The sequence below is a fragment of the Elephas maximus genome, chromosome 20 (assembly GCF_024166365.1).
Source record: "Elephas maximus indicus isolate mEleMax1 chromosome 20, mEleMax1 primary haplotype, whole genome shotgun sequence".
NCBI lineage: Eukaryota > Metazoa > Chordata > Mammalia > Proboscidea > Elephantidae > Elephas > Elephas maximus.
Window position 1 is genome coordinate 54367652 of NC_064838.1, and position 12685 is coordinate 54380336.

General features: G+C 38.8%; 1 protein-coding gene across 4 annotated transcripts in view; it reads left to right on the top strand.

Moving 5' to 3' along the window:
• RBM6 (RNA binding motif protein 6) overlaps positions 1-12685 on the top strand; it is a 106444-nt gene that overhangs the window by 18529 nt on the left and 75230 nt on the right. For 2 of the 4 annotated variants that reach the window (XM_049861755.1, XM_049861756.1), the window contains exons 3-5: positions 2514-3783; positions 6578-6667; positions 7794-7863. The exons of 1 other annotated variant lie outside the window; for it this stretch is intronic. In XM_049861755.1, coding sequence (XP_049717712.1) covers positions 2514-3783; positions 6578-6667; positions 7794-7863 — 1430 coding nt within the window. Of the gene's footprint in view, positions 1-2513; positions 3784-6577; positions 6668-7793; positions 7864-12685 lie in introns of those variants that run through there. One more of the 4 variants, XM_049861758.1, reaches the window with a different exon arrangement.

Below are 12685 nucleotides of genomic sequence, written 5' to 3' on the forward strand. Positions count from 1 at the left end.
AACCACACTTCTTCTTGTATGAATTGTGTGTGGTTGCTTTTGTGCTGTAATGGTAGAGTTGAATAGTTGTTACAGGGACTGTATAACTTGCAAAGCCTAATATATTTACTTTTGGCACTTTACACAAAATGTCTGCTGATCGCTGGTGTAAGTCAGTGGATTTATACTATAACATTTTTTTTATAACATTTAGATTGTAATCTATCCTCTTACTGCTTATATTTATGGATAGTTATTTTCTAAGTGAAGCTGTTTCTTACAGGATTAACTTAAGATGACTTAAGTAAACATTCCGAAATTAGGTAAATTTAGCTGTATTGCACAGTATTTTTTCTATTTTCAGAATATTTTTTCTTTGATCCCATTTTATTATTTAAAATTGTGTATCCCCAACGTTAGTTTAAATATCAGTCTCCCTATTGCCGTCTAGTTGATTCCAACTCATAGGAACCCTATAGGACAGAGTAGAACTGCCCCATTGTGTTTCCAGGGAGCACGTGGTGGATTAGAGCTGCCAACCTTTTAGTTAGCTGCCGTAGCACTTAACCACTATGCCACCAGGGTTTCCAAATATAAGTCATTACATGCTATTTTTTTAAGATCCTTGACCAGAAGGGAGACATATTTTATACAGCGTTCTGTTCTCTTAGACTAATTTGGCCAAAATATATCTTGCAGGAAAATGATTTTGTATTTCATTTGAGTGACTTTCCATCTTAAGTTTGTTTTTATTTGACTGAAAATGATTTTTTATAGCCATTGATATTTTATACTAACGGAATTGTTTTTTGTATAAACCAACCAAAACCAAACCCATTGCCGTCAAGTCGATTCCAACTTATAGTGACCCATTCTCTACAGTCTGTGTAAATTATAGTTCCAAGAACCCTAGCACAGTACGTAACTCTAGATGTATTCAATCTCAATTTAAAAGGGTAAGATAATCCTTAGGGGAGCATTCAAAGGCACTATTGAATGTGTTCTCGTTAAAAGACATGTAGATTTAGATTTAGGTACCTCAATGCTCGTCCCACAGATACCTGATGAGGCATAAGTCATCCTGCAAGCTAACTAGGACTGGAATGATTTAATTATATTACTTGTGAAGAACACTTAAGCTGACTTCTGATGAAGCATATAAACATAACTAATGTTAACGGGAGCTTGTGGAGGTCATCGTGTTTTGAAAATTTATTAAATGCACATCATTCTAGTGTTTAGATTAATGTTGTTAAATTCCCACTATAACTGTTGCTCTTGAACTGAGTAACCCAGAATCCTTTGATTCTTTCTTTAGCGAGCTCAGAAAGGTCATATAATAGAACTGGCATGTTCTGGGAGAGTGGGAGGAGAGAACTGAGTTAGTTGGGCTTGATCTCTTTTTGTTTTACTGCTAAGTAGCAGATAGCCCCTCAGAACTCTTCATGTTTTCCTTTTTCCCTATTCTATGCCCCAAATCAGGATCCCATGTGCCTAAATACCTAAATTCCCTAATCTCTTATTAAAAAGCTGAAACATGTAAAATGGTCTTGAGATTAGGTGAAGGGAAGAAGTGAGTGGGGTAGTATGAGAGATTGGGCCAGCTTTTAGAGTCGTCCTGCTATGCTTATTTTTAAATAAATTTTATTACCATAAAAATGAGCATGTGGCATTGGAATCTGGAATATCAGCTGCTTCATTTGGAGCATGGGAATAATGCTTGAAGGCCTAATGCTCTCTCTAGGTCCCTTTCACCATTAAGTTCCTAGATGCTGTTGCTTAGTTTAGATGACTTACGCATGGCTTTGTGGTATAATTCATGCTGTCTTCTGTGACACCCTTGCGTAGTTATAATAATAGGACCCAGGTGAGAGTGGTTCTAGGCCTAGTGGTGTAGAACTGGGATTTAAGTGCAGCCAGGGCTTATGCTCAGCTGGTAGATACTGGTATATTCCTGCTGCTGATTCACAGCCTGGGTCACTTTGTTTTGGGCCGGCATCCATCCTGGTTGGGTGATGTCTGTGCTACAGCTGTAATCAAATATTTTTGAATGTCACCCTTGGATGCAGCAATGAGAACGACACCTCCTGAAACTTACTGTAAGAAATTTACAGTGCATTGATTTTTCTGATGTATAGGATTCATCATGTTGACCTTGGAATTCCAAGTTCCCTGACTGTAGGAAATGAAAATTTTTGTAGCGTGTCACCATTGCTAGCTTATCTGGTGTTGCGGATTTTCCCTGTTGCAGGACTGGGTGAAAGCTTTTTCTGCAGCAGTCATGTTGAAAACCTTGTGTTGACTTTCCTCGTGTTCTGAAATGGGATCATAAAAGTTTACTCCGCCACTTCGTCTTAAAATAGCAAAACATTGCTGTTCTCTGCAGATCTAGGACCTTGTTACAGAACTCTGCCAAAAAAAAAAAAAAAAAAAAATGTTTACAGAAGAATGTGCTGTGATTAGAGAAGAATATGCTGGTGTGTAGATTTCAAACTCTCTGGACAATATGAGTAATACTGTCTTTGTTTCTACAGTGGGAGCCAAGAAGAAAGGTTTGCTCCCGGGTGGAACAGGGATTATCCTCCTCCTCCCCTTAAGAGTCATGCTCAAGAGAGACACTCTGGCAACTTTCCTGGCAGAGATTCACTTCCCTTTGATTTCCAGGGGCATTCGGGGCCTCCCTTTGCAAATGTGGAGGAACATTCTTTCAGCTATGGAGCTAGAGACGGACCGCATGGTGACTATCGAGGAGGGGAGGGACCTGGACATGGTTTTAGAGGGGGAGATTTTTCATCCTCTGATTTCCAGAGCAGGGATTCATCACAGTTGGACTTCAGGGGTAGGGACATACATGCTGGGGATTTTCGGGAGAGAGAAGGACCACCTGTGGACTATAGGGGTGGGGATGGTACTTGTGTGGATTATAGAGGTAGGGAGATATCTCACATGAACTACAGAGACAGGGATGCGCACACTGTTGATTTCAGAGGTAGGGATGCTCCTTCTGACTTCAGGGGTCGGGGTGCTTATGATTTAGATTTTAGAGGCCGGGATGGAGCCCATGCAGATTTTAGGGGAAGGGATTTATCAGATTTGGATTTCAGGGCCAGAGATCAGTCCCGTTCAGATTTTAGGAATAGAGATGTATCTGATCTGGACTTCAGGGACAAAGAAGGAACACAGGTGGACTTTAGAGGCCGAGGTTCAGGTCCTGCTGATCTAGACTTTAGGGACAGGGATACTCCACATTCAGATTTCAGAGGTAGGCACCGGTCCAGGACTGATCAGGATTTTAGGGGTAGAGAGGTGGGATCTTGTATGGAATTTAAAGATAGGGAGATGCCCCCTGTGGATCCAAATATTTTGGATTACATTCAGCCCTCTACACAAGATAGAGAACATTCTGGTATGAATGTGAACAAGAGAGAAGAATCCACACATGACCATACAACAGAAAGGCCTGCTTTTGGCATTCAGAAGGGTGAATTTGAACATTCAGAAACAAGAGAAGGAGAAACACAAGGTGCAGCCTTTGAACATGAGTCGCCATCAGACTTTCAGAACAGCCAAAGTCCACTTCAAGACCTGTCACAGCTTTCTGGAGGTGAACAACAGAGTTCAGATGCTGGTCTGTTTAAAGAAGAAGGTGGTCTGGACTTCCTTGGCCGGCAAGATACTGATTACAGAAGCATGGAGTACCGTGATGTGGATCACAGGCTGCCAGGAAACCAGATATATGGCTATGGCCAGAACAAGTCTTTTCCAGAGGGCAGAACTGCCCGAGATGCCCAACGGGATCTTCAGGTATGTTTATGGGATGGATTTCTTTTTCCTTTTTCATAAGGCTTTTCTGAAGGATAAAATGTAGAATCCAGGACCTTTAGTCCTGGGTCTTCACGCACAACCATTGAAAAGAAAAATTGGTGTTCAGGAGTGAATATTAATCTCTAAAGAAGGGACCTTCAGCTCAGATCATTTTTCTTATTTGTGTCTCTTCACTGTTTTCTTTTATAATATTTTATTGTGGTTTCAGTGAAGGTTTACAAAGCATTTTAAGTTCCATTCAACAACTTTTACACAAGTTGTTCAGTGCCATTGGTTACATTCTTCACGATGCATTATTTTCTCATTATTTCTGTACCAGTTGTTCTGTTTCCACTAGTCTAGTTTCTCTGACCCCTTTACATTCTCATCTTTGTTTTAAAGTAATCGTTGACCGCTTGGTCTCATATCGGTGACTTTTTAAAGGAGCACAGTACTTACAGGTGATAGTCATTATTTTTTTGAGCCAGTCTTTTATTAACCTACAAGGTGATCTCGGGGGTTAGTTTCAGTTTAAGATTTGAAGAGTATCTCAGGGCAAGAATCTTGGGGAGCCCTTCAATCACAACCAGTCCAGTAGGTCTTTTTTTTAGGAATTCGAGGTTCAGTTCCATGTTTTTCTTCCATGTTTTTCTCCCATTCTACCAGGGTCCATCTGTTGTGGCCCTGAATCAGGGCATCATCTAGTTCTTCTGGTCTCAGGGGGGATGAGGCCATATTTCCTGTAGACTGTTAGCCCTATAGACTAGTTTTTTTTTTTCTGAGACCAATACTTGTATTTTAGATGGCCAGTTGCAAGCTTTTAAGACCCCAGACACTACTTACCAAACTAGGATGTAGAACATAACTTTGTGAATTATGTCATGCCAATTGTCCAAGATGTTCCAGAAGACTATGGTCCAAACCTTCAAACCCAGAAATTCAATCCCATGAGGTGTTTGGTTATGTCTAAGCAGTGTCCATAACTGTGTCACCTATGTGCTTTATTATGCGTATGAATATTTGTGCATAACCAGTTGCCGTTGAGTTGATTCCGACTCATAGTGACCTTATAGGACAGTAGAACTGCCCCATTCGGCTTCCAAGGAGTATCTGGTGGATTCGAACTGCTGATCTTTTGGTTAGCAGCCGTAGCTCTTAACTGCTATGCCACCAGGGTTTCCATTTGGGCATAGTCACATAGGTACATATACGTATGCGAACACCTATGTATATACACATATGTATATATATACACATATGTACATGCCTATACATACACACATGCCTATGTACATATATACACTGTATTTTTATGCAAACAACGCATGCCTTCTGCATTTGTTTGCTGACAGTATCCACCCCCCCCACCCCCCGTTGGTCGAAGTATTTTCGTAGGCACAGTATGCTAGTTGTTTTTTTTTTTTTTTTTAAGGCAACATGTGAAAGAGGATTGGCATGGTGGCGCTTGTGATGGTGCCTCATGGTGGGGGGAAGCGCGGCTGGCAAACAGACGCAGAAGGCGTGTGTTATTTACTTAAAAATATGGGGTGTGTGTGGATATATATATAATATATGTGTGCCCAGACATACACATATATCTCTGCGCCTTTTTTTTGGTTCCACTATTTTTTCTTTATGGTGCTGATTTAAATGAGCTGGAATAAGTTAGTTTATCTATCTTTGGGAGTTGGTTCTTGCAAGTCATACGTAGACAGGTCTTGTGGCTGTTTAGGATTCATTTTCTTACTTAAATTTACTTTCATAAACGTGGAAAATGCAGATTTTTCTAAAGGTTATACTGTTCTTCCTTTCTTATATACTTGGGGAATTTTTGAATAATTACATTATACTCATTCAACATTTTTGCATACCTGCAGACCTAGGAGTGTTTCCCTTGGGATGAGGAGGTGATTATGTTACAAGTGTCCTCTTGCAGCTAATTTAATTGACTTAAATGTTAAATTTGTTATATATGTAATCTAAGCCAGGCAGGTTATGCTTAAAAATTGGACAATGAGAATATTTTAAAGTAGATTTTACCCATCTCTACTCTGGTTTCTATTATTTTGGACAGTGATACTAAGACAGTCTAACCAGTCATGGGTTTTGAGAGTGTAGAAGTTGGGTGACATATAATTTATTGCCCAAATCAGAACACTTTCAAGAGTGTAAGAGGACACTATTAATAATTATGCCAGCACAGTAGGCATAACTGGGAGATTGTAGGAGACTTTTTCTCATAAGTTAAAGTTTTTTTCATAACTTTTGAAATGAAAGGGGATCAGTTGGAGCAGAGACTTTGCTAAATATGGAAAACATGGATTTTTCTGAATTATACCATTGTATGGCTTAGATGACTCCTTTTGCTTTTGTTCTTAAATTTGTTTATAGATGACATCTTTGATAAATGATATCTGGCTTATATTTCTTTATTTGCTATTGGTTCATTGAGGAAAGGAAAATTATCGTTTCAGAAAAATGTTTTACCTTTCATTTTAATTATGATTGGGAGGATATGTTAGGTTTTTTTTCCCCCGATTATAAAAGTACTATTCAGTGCTTTTTCTCTTAACGTTCTGATTTACTTTGTCAAAAGCCTTGGTCTTATCACACTTCCATTCTAAGGATTTGCAATAAAATTTTAGGACTCAGAACAAAGTTTGTTATTTTTCTTATTCTCATGTGATGGAAGTCATTTTCATTTTTGATCCTGAGTATCTGTATTCCATGTGCAGTTTCATTTTGTACACTAAATTAATATTTGTTTATGAAATAATTTTATCCTGAATTCAAGGATCAAGATTACAGGACTGGCCCGAGTGAGGAGAAACCAAGCAGGCTTATTCGATTAAGTGGGGTGTCTGAAAACACCACAAAGGAAGAGGTGAGGTACTTTTTTTTTTTAATCAATTAAATTTGTTTCTTTTACTTTTTATATTGAGAAATTCTATAAGTCACAGTGTGATACAAAGAAGTGTGCAGGGAAGTCTTATGCATTCTTTACCTAGCCTCCCCCAGTGTTAACATCTTGCCTAACGATAGTACAGTATCTAAATCAGGAAATTGACATTAGTATAATCCAGTGAGCTTACTCAGTTTCCACCAGTTATATACTTATTGAAGTGATGAAGATGTAGGTTATTTACATTAGTAAAAACTGGGAGCTACCTAACTGCCCAGTGTTCAAGGAATGGCTAACTAAATTATGGCTGAAGTTAACAGACGAATTGGTCAGAATATTATAACAATAAGAGCTAACAGATTTTGTGTGCTTGCTCTGTGCCAGGCATTGTGTGATACTTACAATCATTAGTTCTTTTGATTGTTACAGTATCCTATGAATAGATATTCTTCATTCATTCACTCAAAGTACTAACGCTGCTGTGTGCCAAGCATTGTTCTAGGCACCAAGTGATATAACAGTGAACATAATAAAGGTGGTACTTCCATGGATAATAAAAAGTAAGCAAATAATAATACAATTTCAGGCAGTGATGAATGCTTTTCAACTAAGGAGTTTAGACCAGCAATGGTATAAGGGCTATTTTAGATTGGGTGGTTAGAGAAGGCATCGTTGAGGAAGTGACATATGAACTCAACCCTGAATGCAGTGAGAACATTTGAAGATGAGGAAAAGAACTGACCAGGCCAAGGGAGTTCAAGTGCCATGGCCCTGGACTGGAATAAACTGAAACCAGGTACTGAAAGGTTAAGTAACCTGCCTAAGGTTATGTAGCAAGTGAGTAGGAGAGCTTGGGTTTGGAATACAGGCAGTTTGATTTCAGAGCTTGAAGGTTATGCTATTCAGCCTTTTTCATGTACATACTTGGGAAATGTTGAGTAATTACAATCATTCAACATTTTTGAATGTCTGTAGTGTGCTTGGCTTGATTTTTGCCTTTATAAAGTATTGGTTTTAAATGACATAGACTGAAAACCAGTAGGGAAAATATAATATTCAAGGTTTGAGTCTGATTTATATCATTAGTATAAACACTTTGTTCTTGCAGATTCTTAACGCCTTTCGGACTCCTGATGGCATTCCTGTAAAGGACTTGCAGTTGAAGGAGTATACCACAGGTGAGGTTCTATATTTGCATGTGGCCTTGGGTTTAGGAAGGGTCTTTATCAGATCTCTACAACATGTGCTACTCAGAATTCTTAAGAAACCACCATTAAGATTTCCAGAAGCCTCCAGGTGCCTTCAAGTAACAGCCAGCCGTAGTCTTAGCTGTGGTTCGTTGTGGATGTTTATCCACACGTGAGCAATGAGGATGCGTGTTCCAGTTCTGAGTGCCTAAGAGATATAAAGTGAGTGTTGCAGCGTTTGTCCCTGAGTATATTTTATGTACTTAAATCATTAAATTTGCTCTTTATATTCTTCATCATAGTCGCATATTTAACCCTAAGCACAGTAGGATTTAATAAACTTGCTGTATTTTTTACATTTCATTGCTTTAGAGGGAAATTGACACCTTCCCAGAGAAAAGATACAAATTACTGGCTTCTTGAGTTTTCAGTCTTGTTCCGAGAATGGGGTCCTGCTGTGGCTATTTTGTTGAAATCCATGAACAAATCCAGAAGAGCGTTCTCTTTGACCGCTGCTTTGCGGTCTGAAATCACAGGTCACGCTTTCAGAGTATTCTGCTAGTATGTCAGAGAACCAAGTTCAGTTAGCTCCTTTAACTCTTACTCTAGAAAAGGTAGTGAAAAGGGAAATGCCAAGCACTGAAGGTTTTGGTCAGTTCTTTTAGGACTCCATGATGTGAAATGGTTTTTTAAAAATCAATATATTAAGTGATCTAATTTGTAGAATTTTAAGTTGAAGAAAGCACATTATTTTTTTTCATAGAACTTGGAATTTTAGTAACTCTGTTAAAGAAATCTTCAACGAAGAGCACGTCAGTATATGCTTTTAAGCAGCTTACCGTGGAATAACATTTTTGTCTTAACTATATAGCTTCTCCTTCAGTTTGTTTCTGCAGAGGGAGATTCTCCACAAAAATAATTTTTTGTGCTTGAAAGAATCTGGTCTTCATGTTAAGCACAGATTCTTTTTTTTTTTACACAATTTGAGAAGAAACAGAAGCAGTATTTCTCAGACAGCTAATTATTTCTTTGTTTTAAAAGCATCAACTCTGAATTTGTGGAAGTATGACTAAGAGTACTTATATTCTTGTATACCTCACTTCTGTTGATTACTCTCATGCTGATGGTGCTCCCCCCCACTGGAAGTTAGAAGTACAGTAATGTACTTTTTTTTTTGCATGTGCCTCATACATACTTTATTTACTTTGGAAACTAAAAGTAGACTTTACAGGTGGGAGTTGCATTTTAACTCACAGGGTAATAGCCTCATCTTTGAGTTTGTTTCATGAACTGTGCGTTCACTGAGTATTGGTGTATTTCGGAAAGAGAGGTCTTGATGTTTAAGTAGCAGCAATCTGAACTCTTTGGCTTCTTTTAAGTACTCATTGGATTGACTTTCAGTTTGTATTGTCAGATTTGTCAACAGAGTAAAAAATATATTAATGTGTAGGGTCCGAAGAGGAGGTTCTTAAATTTGCTGGCTGTGGTGGCTGTTTGAATGGTAATTGGCAGACCAAAGACATGGATGCACATGTGAAATCTTTAGGACAGTGGTAAAAGAAAAGTACACCTTTCAAGAAATGCAGTCTTTTCTTGGCATTTTATTGTATGAAATAAAGGGTATTTTAGGTACTTAAATATATATGTGGTTATTCTTTTTTTTAACGAAAGAATTGAATTACCAGCCCCATGTTATCTATATTACATCTCTGTGCAGCAAGTAGAATGCACTTTTTGGAAATATCAGTCGGATCATGTTATTCCCATGTCGAAAATACTCTTTTTTTTTTTTTTTTTTTTTACTTTTTTTTTTTTTCTTTAATCATTCCAATTAAGGTTAACAGGGTTTTGTTTTTTTTTTTTTTTTTTTTTATAATAACTTTTATTAAGCTTCAAGTGAACGTTTACAAATCCAATCAGTCTGTCACATATAAGTTTACATACATCTCACTCCCTACTCCCACTTACTCTCCCCGTCTTGAGTCAGCCCTTTCAGTCTCTCCTTTCTTGACAATTTTGCCGGCTTCCCTCTCTCTCTATCCTCCCATCCCCCCTCCAGGCAAGAGTTGCCAACACAATCTCAAGTGTCCACCTGATATAATTAGCTCACTCTTCATCAGCTTCTCTCTCCCACCCGCTGACCAGTCCCTTTCATTTCTGAAGAGTTGTCTTCGGGGATGGTTCCTGTCCTGTGTCAGCTGAAGGTCTGGGGAGCATGGCCGCCGGGATTCCTCCAGTCTCAGTCAGACCATTAAGTTTGGTCTTGTTATGAGAATTTGGGGTCTGCATCCCACTGATCTCCTGCTCCCTCAGGGGTCCTCTGCTGAGCTCCCTGTCAGGGCAGTCATCGATTGTGGCCGGGCACCAACTAGTTCTTCTGGTCTCAGGATGATGTAGGTCTCTGGTTCATGTGGCCCTTTCTGTCTCTTGGGCTCTTAGTTGTCATGTGGGCTTGGTCGAAAATACTCTTAATAGCCTTCAGTCTCACTTAGAAGAAATTCTGAATTCCTTATTCTGATTTACAAAGCTCTGCATGAGCTGACCCTTGCCTGTTTGATCTCATCCCACACTGCTCTCCACCTTACCTATTATGTTCTTGCCACACTGAGCCTTTCTCCAGTCCTTGACCAAGACAAACATCTTTCTGTCTCAGAGCCTTTGCACCGGCTCTTCTCTCTGATCTTTACTGGTCTTACGAAGTTTTGTTCTGGGCTTCATTTTCACCTCTCAGAGGCCTTGCCTCACCATCTAGTCTAAAATCACCTCTCGCTTTCCATCTTATCCTATTTTCTCCTTGTAGGATCTGTCACTCTGATATTTTTCTCAGTGGTTTTGTATGTCTTATTCCTCCCATTAGAGAGTTAGTACCATGATAGCAGGAAACTTGTCTGTCTTGTTGGCTGCTGTTTCCCCATGCTTGACACTCTGCAGGGCACTTGGTAGGTTCCCAATATGCATGGAATGAATAAATGAGTGTATGTTTGTGATGTATATGGAGAGCAGTTGTGATCTCTTCTCAGATGAGGAGCATTAAAGGGTATTGTAGGTTTTACAGCAGTGCAGTTTTTAAATATCTCCTGAAGAATATGCCTTGGAACAATAAGGTGTACTGAGAACTTTAGCATTTACTTTTTAAAGGATTATGTATGAATTTCAGTGGAAAAGGTAAAACTATCATAAATTTAAAGTGCCCATTTTTTTTCAGTCTGGATGATAACCTGCAAAGACCATGCAGGATGGACACTGCCTGTGACATGGGGATGTTGGGGTAGAGTTCATGCTTTCATTTGATGTAATGGGGAGCTGATCTGTAACAGAGAAAAGATTAATGCCTCTTTACTGACTTGAATAATGTACTAATTTAACTTTTACCCCCACAACTTTGGTCTAAAACCTGTGAGTCAGATGAGTTTATGAAATTTTCTGATTTAGAAAGGTACATCATAAAAAAAAAAAAGTATTTTTTTTTATTCCCCCCAGTGGGAATGCATACTCAGACAGAGTAATACTTGTGCAGCAAAATATATGAACAGTCTCACTAAGAGGACTAAATAAAGATTATAAAGAGACTCTGTGTAGTGTAGGTCAGGATTTCCTTCCAAATGACTTCGCAGCAAATTTACCAAAAAGCTCTGGATATTTAAGGGCTTTTGGATTTTGAAATTGCAGATAAGGGATTGTGAACCTGCACATGTTCTTTTACTTGAGTTTTTCATTTGCCAGTTGCAAATATAACCCCAGTAGTTGTAAATTACCCTAAATTATATGATTATATTCCCGGAAAAAGGAGTAAAATGTCTTTTGGTGAACGGACAAACTCTGGTATATCCATGCAATGGAATACTTACTCAGCAATAAAAACGAAGAAACTACTCATGCATGTAAAAACATGGATGAATCTCAAAGGAATTATGCTAAATGAAAAAAAGACAGACTCAAAAGGCTATATACTGCCATAAAAAGGAATGAAGTGCTGGTATATGCTCCAACATGGATGAACCTTGCAAACAAACATGCTGGGTGAAAGAAGTCAGACACAAAAGGCCATGTATTGTGTGATTCCATTTGTATGAAATATCCACAATAGGCATATCCATGGAAACTCTGGTGGCGTAGTGGTTAAGTGCTACAGCTGCTAACCAGAGGTTTGGCAGTTCGAATTCACCAGGCGCTCCTTGGAAACTCCATGGGGCAGTTTTACTCTGTCCTATAGGGTCGCTATGAGTCAGAATCGACTCGACGGCACTGGATTTGGTTTGGTTTTGGTTAGGCATATCCATAGAAACAGAAAGCAGATTGGTGGTTGCCAGGGGCTGGTTGAAGGGGGAATAGGGAGTAACTGCTTAGCTGGTACAGGATTTCCTTTTAGGGCGATGAAATACTATGGAACTAGATAGTGGTGATGGTTGTTACAACGTTGTAAACATGCTAAGTGCTCTGAATTGTACACTTTAAAGTGGTGAATTTTATGTTCTGTGTATTTTACTACAATTTAAAAAAAGGCTACATAGTATATGATTCCATTTATATGACATTCTAGAAAAGGCAAATTTATAGAGATAGAAAACAGTGGTTGCCAGGGTGTTGAGGAAGGCATTGGCTACAAAGTGGCAGCATGAGGGAATTTTGGGGGATTGTGGGACTGTCCCAGATCTTCATTGTGGCAGTGGTGTATATCAGTGTTAAAGTCACTGCAGTTGTTAACTACTGTTGGTGTAAGAGAACATCTGTATTCTTAGGAAGTATACACTGAAGTTTTGGGGAGTAAAGTACCATGAAATATGCAACTTTCTCTCACATGACTTAGAAAAAT